Source organism: Phacochoerus africanus, chromosome 12, assembly GCF_016906955.1.
Source record: "Phacochoerus africanus isolate WHEZ1 chromosome 12, ROS_Pafr_v1, whole genome shotgun sequence".
Lineage (NCBI taxonomy): Eukaryota > Metazoa > Chordata > Mammalia > Artiodactyla > Suidae > Phacochoerus > Phacochoerus africanus.
In genome coordinates, this window is record NC_062555.1 from 6115242 (window position 1) to 6128680 (window position 13439).

General features: G+C 44.2%; 1 protein-coding gene across 4 annotated transcripts; it reads left to right on the forward strand.

The window, feature by feature from the left end:
* Positions 1-4897: 4897 nt before the first annotated feature.
* On the forward strand, positions 4898-13029 carry GLRX2 (glutaredoxin 2). Of its 4 annotated transcripts, none has more exons than XM_047755223.1 (4): positions 4898-4963; positions 8850-8913; positions 11458-11634; positions 12735-13029. In XM_047755223.1, the coding sequence occupies exons 2-4, from the start codon at positions 8851-8853 to the stop codon at positions 12864-12866; spliced, it is 372 nt and encodes a 123-aa protein (XP_047611179.1). In that variant the 5' UTR covers positions 4898-4963; position 8850; the 3' UTR covers positions 12867-13029. The 4 variants fall into 4 exon arrangements, with proteins under 4 accessions (XP_047611179.1, XP_047611178.1, XP_047611177.1 ...); XM_047755222.1 differs by lacking the exon at positions 4898-4963 and adding an exon at positions 5212-5315; XM_047755221.1 differs by lacking the exon at positions 4898-4963 and adding an exon at positions 5213-5368.
* The last annotated feature ends 410 nt before the right edge of the window (positions 13030-13439 follow it).

A 13439-nucleotide genomic window follows, 5' to 3' on the forward strand; every position in this document is an offset into this window, starting at 1 on the left:
ACAGAGAGAATGCCTGAATGTTGAGGTTTTTATTCATTATAGCAGATTTTCAGTCTGGGAAAAACCTACGCAGCTGCTTAATTGTAGAACCCATCTCCCATATGCTTATATCTTTCCACTTGAGTATAGATAGCTTAACGTTCACAACAAAATCACCCCAGCTCACAGCCATGCCAGATCCTTAACCCACTGAGTGAGGCCAGGGATCGAACCTGCGTCCTCATGGATACTTGTCAGATTCCTTTCCACTGAGGCACAACGACAGGAACTCCTGTATTAGTTTTAAAATAATGATTCACTATTGCAACAATATGTGCTTTTAACTTGTTTTTTACAACTTAAAAGGAGGTTTAATTGCTACTAATGGCAATTAAAACACTTTACACTGTCTGAGATAGGAATACTTATATGAGAGATTGTAATAAAAATTATATTTTTCAAAAGACAGCTCTGAATATGTTTTAGTGACTGCTAAATTAGAACATTTACACTCTAACACTAAATGCAAATATATCACATATGTACTAATTCTTTGTTATATCTACAGCATGCTAGATCCAGTTCTAAGACCTGGAAATGCAGCAGTGAACCAAAGAGCTGAGGCACTTGCCTTCATGGATCTTACATTCTTTGAAGGAAGACAGATAATAAATATAAATACAAAGGCACATACAGTGTCAAGAGGTAATAAATGCTACCCAACCATAAAAAAGAATAAAATTTTGCCATTTGCAACAATATGGATAGACTTCGGAGGTATTATGCTTAGCGAAGTAAGTCGGAAGAGAAAGGCAAGTACTGTATCTATCACTTATGGAATCTAAAAAATAAAAACTAGTGACTATAACAAAAACAAACAGGGAGTTCCCTGGTGGCCTATTGGTTAAGGACCTGATGTGGTCACTGTTGTCACTGCTGTGGTTCAGGTTCAGTATCTACCTGGAACTTCAGTATGTTGTGGGAAAGAAAAATAAATAAAGAAAGGAGGGAAGGAAGAAAGAAAGAGAGCAAGCAAGAAAGAAACAGGGTCACAAAGATAGCAAACAAATTAGCAGTCACCAGTAGGGAGAAAGAAGGTGAAACAGACAAACATAAGGGTAGGAGATTAACAGAGCCAATCTGCTCTGCAAAATAAATAAGCTACAAGGATATAGTGTACAGTACAGGGACTACAGCCACTATTTTATAATAACTATGAAGGGAATATAATCTATAAAAATTTTGAATCACTGTGGTACACCTGAAAGTTAAATGATACAGTAAAACTATTACTCTATTTCTAAAAAGTAAAATTTAGGAGCTCCTGCTGTGGTGCAATGGGATCTCTGAAGCCCTGGGATGCAGATTTGATTGTGTTCTGGCACAGTGGGTTGAGGAGGAGTGGGTGTTGCCACAGCTTCGGTGTAGGTTTGCAGCTCAGATCTGACCCCTGGCCCAGGAATTCCATGGCCGCCGGGCAGCCAAAAACGGAGGAAAAAAAAAGGTAATTTTTTAAAAGAGGTGATAAATGTTCTCAAGGAAAATTAATCAGCAAACGACACAGGAAGCGCAGAATGCGTTAACTACTCTATGTAATGTTTCAGAGAAGACCTCTTCGACAAGCTGGTTCAATCAGAGAAGACCTCTTCGACAAGCTGGTTCATTAGGTAAAAAGAGCTAGAAAGGATTAAAAAGAGCTCCCATTCCTTTGCTCTCTTCCCTCCCGTATTTGTGTTGCAGAATGCATTAAACTAAGTTATCCTATTCAGTATAATTCGTAAAATCATTGCAGTTCTTTTTCTCTGAAAATTTTCAGCCTACTGTTCTCATCAAATGTTATCAAATTTCCATTGTGAGTTTACGTATCCCTTATTTTATGCCATTTATTAAATTCTAAAATGCACAGATTTTTGCTTCTTTGCGTTATTTCTGCAATTATGATGAAAACAATGCAGTTTTTAAGTAAACTTATGGGGGATCCAGCAGTGAAGAAAACATTTTCCTAGCCCTTGGGTGCTTTCATTCTCACGGAGCAAGAGACAATGAACACAAAGTATACCTAGGAACCTAACTACAAAAGCAGTTGGTGATAAATGCCCTGGAAAAAAATACAGCAGAGGAAGAATTCCCACGGTGGCACAATGGGATGGGGGGCGTCTCTGTAGCACCAGGATGCAGGTTCAGTCCCCAGCACAGTGGGTTAAGGCCTCAGCATCGTCCATTGCCGAAGCTGCCGTGTAGTCATGTGCCACAGGGTGGCCAAAAAAGAAAAAGAGTAGTAATAATAATAATAATAAAGCAAAGCAAAGATGTTGCTAATTTAGATGAATTGATCAGGTCTCTAAGATTAGCAGGGAATTCGATTAGGTTTAAGGGAATTTGATTAGATCCACCCTACTGCACTTGTGTCACCTTTGTATCAGTCACTGCGTGTTAGGGAGTCAGGTTTAGTGGAACACATCTGCATTATAGCTTTTGTAAGAAATGCCATGGAAATTTCCCAGTCTTCAGTCTGAACCAAGTAATGTTACTCACTTTTCTATGTGAATTTACTCACTCACTCTGGGTGGTCAGTAAACTTTGCAAGATAAAGATTTTACTCATCTACATCCACAGTTCAAACTTCCTATACTATTCAGTGAATTTTTTTAATCTCAAATGTAATTACATTCACCAGTAAAATCAAAAACATAGCTCCTCATTCATTCTCTCTTTGAAATCATAAGAAAAGAAAATAGGAATAAAAATACAAGTTGAGCTCCTCTCGAGGAAAGATACAGACCAGGATGACAAGGACCTCAATGTCTCTGAAAAGACAAAAGCTCAGGAGTTCCTGTCGCAGAGCAGTGGAAACAAATCCGACTAGGAAACTTGAGGTTGCAGGTGTGATCCCTCGCCTCACTCAGTGGGTTAAGGATCCAGCGGCGTTGCCATGAGCTGTGGTGTAGGTCACAGACACGGCTCGGAGCTGATATTGCTGTGGCTGTGGCGTAGGCCAGCAGCAATAGCTCCGATTCAACCCCTAGCCTGGGAACCTCCATTTGCCATGGGTGCAACCCTAAAAAGACCAAAAAAAAAAAAAAAAAAGTTCTAGCGAAATCAATATGGCAAGAAAAGGAAATATATTTGGATTGGAAAGGAAAAAATAAGAAAACCCTCCCAATTTACATGTGATGTGATTTACTATGTAGAAATTCCCAAGGAACCTACCAAAAAAAAAGAAAGAAAAGACAAAAGCTCAGAATGCAAAAGTTAGGAAACAGCTATCAGAAAATGCTGTTTGTTCAATACCAGATGGCACTCAGAGTTATTAATTTGCCTGGTGCAAGGCTCATAGAAGACTAGAAACCTTTTTTTTTAAATCGAGGTATAGTTGATTTACAATATTAAGTTTCGTGTGTACAACTTACTGATACACGATTTTTTAAAGTTATACTCTATTTATGGTTATCATAAATATTGGTTATATTCCCTGAGCTGTACAGCATATTCTTGTAGCTCATTTTTCTCCTTTGCTTTTTAGGGCTGCACATGCAGCATGTGGAAGTTCCCAGGCTAGAGGTTGAATGGGAGCTGCAGCTGCTGGCCTACACCACAGCCACCTCAACAAGGGATCTGAGCCATGTCTGTGACTTACCCCCCAGCTCAGGCAATGCTGGATCCTTAACCCGCTGAGCAAGGCATAAATACTAGCCGTAGGGTTCTTAACCTGCTGAGCCACAACGGGAGCTCCTTGTTTGACGTGCCTTCACTTGAGATCCCTTTTTAAAATATCTATCCAGGAGTTCCTTTCGTGGCACAGCGGAAATTAATCTGACTAGTATCTATGAGGATGCAGGTTTGATCCCTGGCCTCCCTCAGTGGGTCAGGGATTCAGCATTGCTGTAGCTCTGATTCGACCCCTAGCCTGGGAACTTCCACGTGCCCCAGGTGTGGCCCTAAAAAGACAAAAAAAAAAAACCAAAAACCCAAAAAACAAAAAACCTGTCCAGTGATTTATGCGCTTAACATGGGCCATCAATACTATATTAAAATTAAATCGTGGCATGATTATTTTATCTCTCAATACACAATTTGAAACAATAAGGTAAAATTCTACCTCAAAACAAAAATGACACAGTAAATTCCTAAACAGCTACCTTCCAATTTCAAAACTCCACAAACCCCCACAACACTGTTGATAACATACCTTATTTTTATTTTTTTATATCTTATTTTTAAAGTTAATTTTGGATTTACGAGAAATGACTTTACACTTTTTGGGGTCTTCGTTTTTGCAACTACCCTTTTATCCTTTTATGAAGTAATGAAAAACGTGGCCCACTTGAAAGCAGGGAAAAAAACTATCAGAAACAGAAATGCTCATTTTGTAACTTGGTAACATGAATCTTCAGTTTAGCTAGTCGAGCATGAAGACTCAAAAAAGGCCGGGATTGTTCCAATAATTGTTTAGAATTTTAGACACCATCTGACCTTTGACCTTAACAAATAGATTTCAATGTCCTGGTCCACAGTAAATAAAAATAAAGGCTGACCCACCTCTTTTTATAAAGCAACGCACAAAGGGCTATTATTACCGCGACTAAGGACACGATGATGTCATTAGCAGCACTCAAGCCATCAGACCCCTCTGGGCTATATTTAGTTTTATTCGCCTAATTTCATTTTGAATACACTATCTTTGTTTTCTTTGGAATGAACGTTCTACAATGGATCACTTTTTTTTCTAAAATCCAATCATCCCACAACTTCTGTGAGATCTTTTGTAATGACATATTTAGGCTGTTATTTCTCCAACACAAAGACCTGCCCGACAGGAAGTTGTAATTATGCTACCGTGCTATGTAAATATCCCAGGCACTTCGATTCGGCGTCAGACAGATTATCTTTCTCCTCCGTTTCGTCAGAAGGTTGACCACCATCCCCAGCACTGACGACACGTGCCCGTGATCCTTTAGGAGCGTCCCTAACCCTAAAGGAACAGGTGCGGGGCTTGGATGAACCCTGCAGACACCTGCGGGCCTCCGACTGCCCTTCCCCAGTGGGTGGGCCTCGCCGGTATCCCGCCCTCCGGCCGCGTGGGAGGCGGGGAGGGGCAGGACCGGTCGGCGGTGCGGTTGAGACGGGCAGCGCGGGCAGCCCGGGGAGGCGTGGCCGGCAGGCGGGGGCGTGGCTGGTCTGCGGACGGAGGCGGGGCCGGCGGCGGGGGCGGGGCCAACGGGCGGAGGCGGGCTCTCCCGAGGGGCAGTCGTTGGCGCGTCGGCTTGCTGCGGACCAGCGCTGCGACCATGTACTGGCGCCGCGCTGCTTTGGCGGGGACACGGCTGGTCCGGAGGGTGAGCGGCTCCACGGGGCGGTTTGGAGGGGCCCCGGGAGCTCCGGCCTCTGGGTAAGGGGGAGCTGCGAGCGGGAGGCATCGCGGGGGTCTGGACCTAGCGGTGGGCGGGGGCGCCTCTTTGCGGCGCCGAGTGTGGGCCCTGAGTCCAGCGAGGCCCCTTCGAGTGCGGAAGGCCCAGGACGGGTGGGGAGGGAAGGGTGCCCTAAGCGCTCAAGTGGACTTAAGGATCAGGTGACTCTCAGGTTGAAAATTCTGAATCCTGTGCGCTTGGACCTCCTCTCCCCTTTGGTTGCCAGATAAAATACAAGATGCCCTGATTAATTGGAATTTCAAATAAACAGCTAATGATGGTGCGGTCTATGAATATCCCCAGGATTGCAAGGGACGTGCTTAGGCTAAACAGGTATTCGCTGTTTATCTGAAATTCTAATTTATCCGACCGATATGCACGTTCATTTGCCAAATCTGGCAACCCTGCGGCAGGAAGTGAAAGTGACGCTTTCTACTAAATGGCCCAGTCTTTGAGGATAGGACGGTGACTTATTCCTGCCGGTGTCGCTCCAGCCAGAGCAAGGACCGTGCTTTCCCTGCGCTTCCCCACCAGGAATGCCTGTGGCTCGCAGGCCTGCGGTGTGAGACCTCCTGCCTAGGCGGATGCTCTACCTGCCGCACTCGCGCGCGGCGGGTCGAGGCTGTCCTGCCAGCTCACGTATCTGAGCAGCCATCCCTCTTTCTGGAAGTTTCTTCCTACCTACTTGATCTGGTACCTCCTACTAGTTTTGCAAGACTGCCGGAACTCGGTTACTTTTCGGCACCACTAGAGACCTTTTCCAGAGGGTGCGCATCACGCAGTGTAACTGTTTGACTGACAGGTCCTTGAGGCTCCTTTGCGGTTTTCCAGTGATACGTCTCCGGGGGTATTTAGCCCTTTGCCTGCTTGGCACAGAGTAGGTGCTCCGTAAATGTGGCATGGCTAAGTGGCTACTCCATCAGTGTAGAAGCGAAACGTTTATTGTACACTTCTCAGTTGATGTCCCTTTCCTTAACAGGTGGCAACTTTTACCAAGCTCCACTAGAATTGGAGAAACGTGCCTTCCAGAAACTTTCTCTTTTATTTAGTTGCGAAGAGGGTGGTATTTAAGAATGCACCTCCCACCTCCTCTCAGAACCCAAGAAAACATTCTCTCATGAAAATTCTGCTGAAACTCAAATCTTCCATAGTAGAGGCAAACAGTAGATGGTTTGGGGATGATTATTAAATGCTGGAATTGAGATGAAAAGGACGTGTTTTCTTAGTTGGTAAAACAAATAGGTTGTTTTCCACCAAAGCTCCTGCTTAGGTCCAGGGCAGCACCCCTTGACCTCCTCTGTCTGCTCTGGTTTAGTTCTAGGAAGCCCGCCTGCATTTTTCCTTCTTTCCTTTTTTCTCTTAATGAATTTTATTGCATTTATAGTTGTACAGCCATGGACGCAATCTTTCAAGTCCCTCTAGAATGATGGATGGTAGCGTCCAGCCTGCGTCTGTTTTTCCTAAAGCTGCACCTTCCACTATCCTCCTGAGTTGGCTGAGGTCTCCGTAGCGCACTGCATTTTTCCAGCTTTTCCGAGATAAGCACACAGGCCCTTTTTGCTCTGGAGGTTTTCTTGCTGATCTGTGGGGAAGCATGGGCTAATAGGCTGGAAATATTGGGGTGACAGGATGTTCTAACGGAGTAGTTTCTGTCTCTAACTCTGTTCCTGCTGAGGGTTTTGGTCGTCCCGGCTTCCTCATTGCTGAGAGTGCAGGCGTGGCTCTGTGTCCAAGGGTAACATATAAAAAGCTACTTGCAGTGGACTCTTGCAACGCCACTGAAAAAGTGTCAGTTCATACCTTTGAGAAAAATGAAACTAAACATAAAGAGTAGCTTATTTTTATATTTAACGCCATATCACTTAAGAGCATTCACAATGAATGAATGAAGTGCTGACTTGGAGGGAGAAGCTTTCCTGTTAAAACTTGAGCTTTGGGAGTTCCTGTCATGGATCAGCGGAAACGAATCTCTCGTATCCTTGAGGACTCAGGTTCAATCCCTGGCCTCACTCAGTGGGTTAAGGATCCAGCCCACTGTCACTGTGGCGTTGCAGCTGGTGTTGCTGTGGCTGTGCATAGGCCAGCAGCTGTAGCTCTGATTCAGCCCTAGCCTGGGAACCTCCATATGCCGCAGGTAGGGCCCTAGAAAGACAACAAAACAAAACAAAACAAATGTGAGCTTTGCGGCATAATCATGAAGAATATCATTTTAAATATTTGAAGCCTCAATTATTTTTTGGTTGTGACATGCAGTGATTTGATATGCAATCTCAGTTCCCAGACCAAGGATTGAACCCCCAGCCTCAGCAGTGAAAGCGCAAATCCTAACCGCTAGACTACCAGGGAACTCCCTGCAGCCTCAGTTCTTTATCTTACTCTCTTAGTCCTTAGATATTTGAATAATTCTTTTCTGAAGCCCCTATTACCTCATATCCTTTTGCACGATTTGTGAATTCGCTCTGCAATTATTTAGCATCCTGGTGTTTGCTGTTGTTTCACAATCAGTAGGGCTTGACTGATCAAGAACTGTAGTAGCCGAGGAAAAGCTCTAGGGAGTTGCTGATATTAAACTGGTCCATTTTAATTCATATATTCCTGTTGCAGTGACTGCATCCCTTTTCAAGGATCCTGACAGCTAGGTTTTGGATAATAAATACTGAGATAATAAGTGTTCCTATAGTCAGAAAATAAAAGGAATACTGTCAAACATTTACTGTGGTTAAGGCACTGATCTTCGTGCTGTGTATCAATTCATTTAATCTTCACAACCCCCCTGAGGACGGGGCGACTATGGTTCCCATTTTACAGATGGGGAAATGAGAGCTATGGACCCTTGTGGTTGAGATAATCTTAGTTTCCTTAAAAACCTTTGAATATTTGTAGGTTCTCTGTTTCACAGAGTGTTCATTGAGTTTTGGAATGTCTTAAGAAGAAAAATGGAACTATATATATATTTTTTTTCTTCTTCTCCTTCTTCTTTTTTTTTTTTTTTCAGCTACACCCACAGCATATGGATGTTCCCTACAAGAATCGAATCCAAGCCATGGCTGCAACCTGCGGCACAGGCGAAGCAATGCTGGACCCTTAACTGTGCCACGGTGGGAACTCTGGAAACTGTATGTTTAAATTCATGGTCAGGTCTTAGGGCCAGTCATCACGACAGTCCATTTGAACTGTGGCTTTCAAATAGAAGTGAGAGTGTACCAGGCTTTAAACACAGTGAATGTGGTTTATCAAATAATTAAGGTTATTGGGAGCCTAGATCGAGGAGCCCGCAGGCCCTTTGGATGGTGCTAAAGGAATACTTGGTAAACTAATATTTTGTACTGATAGTAGCTTTTTTCTCTTTTAAAAGTTTTGATATACATTTGCATATCAAAGGTTTTCTTCAGTTTGATCTCTTCTGATATATTATCTCTAATGTTTAATAAACCGCACTGCCTTTGTTAAAATTCCTTTTAGGATGGGGAACCACACGTCATCTTCTTTGGAGAACACAGCAGCTGCTCCCGTGAATCAGATCCAAGTGAGTGATGGGGGACGCGTGAGAAAACCTTTCCTCTGTGGAGAAAGAATCATCCTATGTGTTTATTTTTTATTTGTAAAATTTTTATTATAGTTGATATCCAGTGTTCTGTCCATTTCCACTCTACAGCAAAGTGACCCAGTTATACATATATACACATTCTTTTTCTCATATTACCATCCATCATGCTCCATCACAAGTGATTGGATAGAGTTCCCTGCGCTGTACAGAAGGACCTCATTGCTGAATTGTCTTACATGCTTAATATGCTCGTTCCTATCCTAACTTGACATAGTCCAGCAAATGGATTACTCATATATATTAATATATATTGTAAGGAGTTCCTATCGTGGCTTAGTGGTTAACGAATCCGACTAGGAACCATGAGGTTGTGAGTTCGGTCCCTGGCCTTGCTCAGTGGGTTAAGGATCCGGCGTTGCCGTGAGCTGTGGTGTAGGTTGCAGACGCGGCTTGGATCCCGAGTTGCTGTGGCGTAGGCTGGTGGCTACAGCTCCGATTCGACTCCTAGCCTGGGAACCTCCATATGCCACAGGTGTGGCCCTAAAAAGCAAAATAAATAAATAAATAAATAAATATATATATATGTGTATATATATATATATATGTTTTTAAATCTGCTATCAAAATAATGCATATGACAGAGAAGTTGTCGTTCATTCTGTTAAAATTTATGAGATTTCTTTTTTTTTTCTCCTTTTTTGGCCACCCCATGGCATATGGAATTTCTGGGGCAGGAATAAGATGCCAGCTCCAGTTGAGACCTACGATGCAGCTGCCAGATTGGGAATCAAACCTGCGTCCAGAGCTGCAGAGATGCCGCCTCTCCCATTGCGCCACAGTGGGAACTCCTATGGGATTTATTCTTCATAGAATTTTCGCTCCTCCTAAATTGGGTCTGTGACGTTGGCGGCTCTTTGCATCACACCCAGCCCAGGCCTGCTGTTGGTGCCCGTGCCGGCCAGACTGCCCTCAGACAGGGAGCCTCTTTGGTTCTGGTGGGGAAGCTGTCTCCCTAACCCAGAAGCTAGTGTGCAGCAGTTGCTCTGCACCACTGCCTCGGGGAGACTGTGCCCTCCTGTGCCTTCCTGTGCCCTCTGGTCTTCCCCTTGCTCTCACTGCAAAGCCCAGTTGATTCTCCTGAGAAATTCCTCTTGCATGCATTTTTCTTCCTTTGCAGCCTACAGGACTCACTCCTCAAATCTGTCTCTCTGTTCCTCGCCACCAAACGCCACCACACGCCACCACATCCATAACATTACTGCCTTGGACTTACTTGGCTCTGAAACTGTTTACTCACAGCCACCGAATGTAACAGCAATACAGGAGACCTCTAGTGAGGGAATTGCTTTCTTTTTTTTTTTTTTTTTGGCTTTTTAGGGCCACACCTACAGCATTTGGAAGTTCCTGGGCTGGGGTTGAATAGGAGCTGCAGCTGCCCGCCTACACCACAGCCAAAGCAACACAGGATCTGAGCTGCGTCTGTAACCTATACCACAGCTCAGGGCAACGCTGGATCCTTAACCCACAGAACGAGGCCAGGGATGGAACTCGAATCCTCATGGATACTATTCAGTTTCATTTCTGCTGCACCACAACGGGAACTCCACTTCAGTCTTTTTTTATATTTTATTTTATTTTATTTATTTTTTTGTCTTTTCTAGGGCTGCACCTGCAGTACATGGAGGTTCCCAGGCTGGGGGTCGAATCGGAGCTGTAGCCACCGGCCTACACCACAGCCACAGCAACGTGGGATCTGAGCCACATCTGCAACCTACACCACAGCTCAGGGAAACGCCAGATCCTTAACCCACTGAGCAAGGGCAGGGATCGAACCCCCAACCTCGTGGTCCCTAGTTGGAATCGTTAATCACTGTGCCACGACGGGAACTCCCACTTGAGTCTTTTTTTAAAACAAAGAATAATTAAGGTAGTAAAAAAATTAATAAGTTAAGAAAGAACGTTAAGGCAGGTAAGGAGTTAACTCCTAATACCGACTGAGTATTTGAGAAGCAGCACGACAGAGGTTAAGTGGCTGGGCTGTAGAATCAGCCTTTCCTGAGTTCAAATCCCAGCTCGCCCGCTTCAGCTAAGGACCACGAGTAAGCTTTTTACCCTCCTCCGTGCCTCCCTCTGCTCATCCGTGAAGTGGAGGTGCCCAAAGGACCTAGTTCAGGTTGTAGTCACGTTTGAATGAGCCAGTAGGGTGTTGGGAATTGTGTCCGCACATGGAAATGTTTGCTGCATAGGGAGTGGCTGTGCCTGCGGGTGTGGTTACTCCCTGCCAACACTTGCCACCGGTTAGACCCTCTTTTCCTAAGAAGGTTCCTTGGGAATGAATACTATTGCCCTCAATCTCTGGATGAGAAAAGCGATGATGGAGGCGAGGTCCGAGGCCTCAGTGGTGAGGCCCCAAAATCCTTACCCCTCCTCCTGTATCATGATTTCTTTCCCAAAGGTAATGTCTAGAATCTAAAGGGATTTTTTTGTTTGTGTGTTTGTCTGTTTTGGTTTGTTTTACTGCAGGAAACAATTTCTAATAACTGTGTGGTGATTTTCTCCAAAACATCTTGTTCTTACTGTACCATGGCAAAAAAGCTTTTCCATGACATGAATGTTAGCTATAAAGTGGTGGAGCTGGACCTGCTTGAATACGGAAGCCAGTTTCAAGACGCTCTTTGCACAATGACAGGTGACAGGACTGTGAGTATCCCGGTGTAGCGCCTGTCCCTGCAGGAGGCAGTGAGCTGGGCGCCCTGGCGAGGGGGGCACCCTGGCGAGCAGCAAGTGAGCCAGCCATTCTCTGAGTATCTTACATGGATGAAGAAATGGCGAGAGTTCCCTGGTGGCTCAGCAGGCTAAAGATCCACTGTTTTCACTGCTGTGGCACAGGTGTGATCTCTAGCCTGGGAACTTCTACATGCCGAGGGCAGAGTAAAAAAAAGAAAAAAGAAATGGCAGACCCGGGGACCATAATCATAGACTAGGAAACAGCAGAGTTCATTCATTTTATTTATATATTTTTCGCTTTTTGGGGCCGCACTGGTGGCATATGGAAGTTCCCAGGCTAGGGGTCCAAGCAGAGCTACAGCTGCCAGCCTACACCACAGCTACAGCAACTGGAATCCGAGCCTTGTCTGCCACCTACACCTCAGCTTACGGCAACACTGGGTCCTTAACCCACTGAGCAAGGCTGGGGATGGAATCCCCTCATCCTCACGGATGCTAGTCGGGTTCGTTACCGCTGAGCCGCAGCAGGAACTCCCTTCCTTCTTGTTTATATGGGCCCGGGTGGAATTTACAGTGTACTCTTTCCCTTTAGTAAACAACTATAAGAAAGAACCCCCTGGCCATTATTCATAATTGGAGATCGCCTTATTTTACCTTTTCTATGCCATAGTGATGAGGAGGAAAGGGTTGAGAGTCAGGTTGTCCTGGATTTAAATCCCACCTTTGTCATTTACTATCATTGTGACCTTGGGTGAGTTCCTGTGACTCTTCTGTTCCCAAAATAAGGCTGAAGAGGAGTTCCCTGATAACTCAGTGGGTTAACGATCTAGTGTTGCTGTTGGCGTGGCTCAGGTTGCTGCTGTGGCTCGGGTTTGATCCCAGGTCTGGATATTCCACATTCCAACAGCACAGCCGAAACCAAAGCCAAAACCAAATAAGGCTAAAAATAGTACCTCCCTTAAGGGTTGTAAAGTTTAAACAGGTACAAACAGTGTGAGCATCTGTTACTCTCATGTAAATGGCCTTATACATCTGAAACTAGGGTGACATCTAATCTTTTGTTTATCCAACAGGTGCCAAGAATATTTGTCAATGGAACTTTTATTGGAGGCGCAATGGACACTCATAGGCTTCACCAAGAAGGGAAACTGCTTCCACTAGTTCACCAGTGTTATTTAAAAAAAAGTAAGAGGAAAGAATTTTAGTGATAGAGGTGCTTACAACTTTGCTGGTAAAATGTTGGTGGTAGGTTTTAAGTGACAATGTCTGATAATGCCTTTTACATATTTGGTAGTGTTTTAAAAATAGGAATTATCTTCTTGAAAAAGTCATAAAAATAATGAGCAATAAATCACGGTGGAAACCTTCTCTTCTCATTTGCCAGTTCTTGAGCAAAAGGGATGACATTTGAAACTGAAGGAGTGGAGATGCCTCGAAAGATTATGAAAGAATGTTTTATTAGGAATTTATGAATGCATTTTAGAACCAAGAGCCAGAAGGCAAGCATTTGGGATTCTGTGTGGTGTCCAGTGTTCAGAAGGAGTTAAGTCCTTTCCATTACTGCTTTCCGTGGTGAGCGCTGGAAGTATGTTGGATTTGGGGGATGGAATGAAATTTACTCCGGAAAACCAAGTTATTCATCTGATGACCAGTAGTTCTAGATGACAAACTGCCCCTCTGGGCAGAAATTAAAAGGAGGAAGATTCCAGCATTGTATGAGGATGAAGTTCCGGAACAATTTAGAAATAAGTGAGTTAGCGTGCGAGATGAATAGTTGT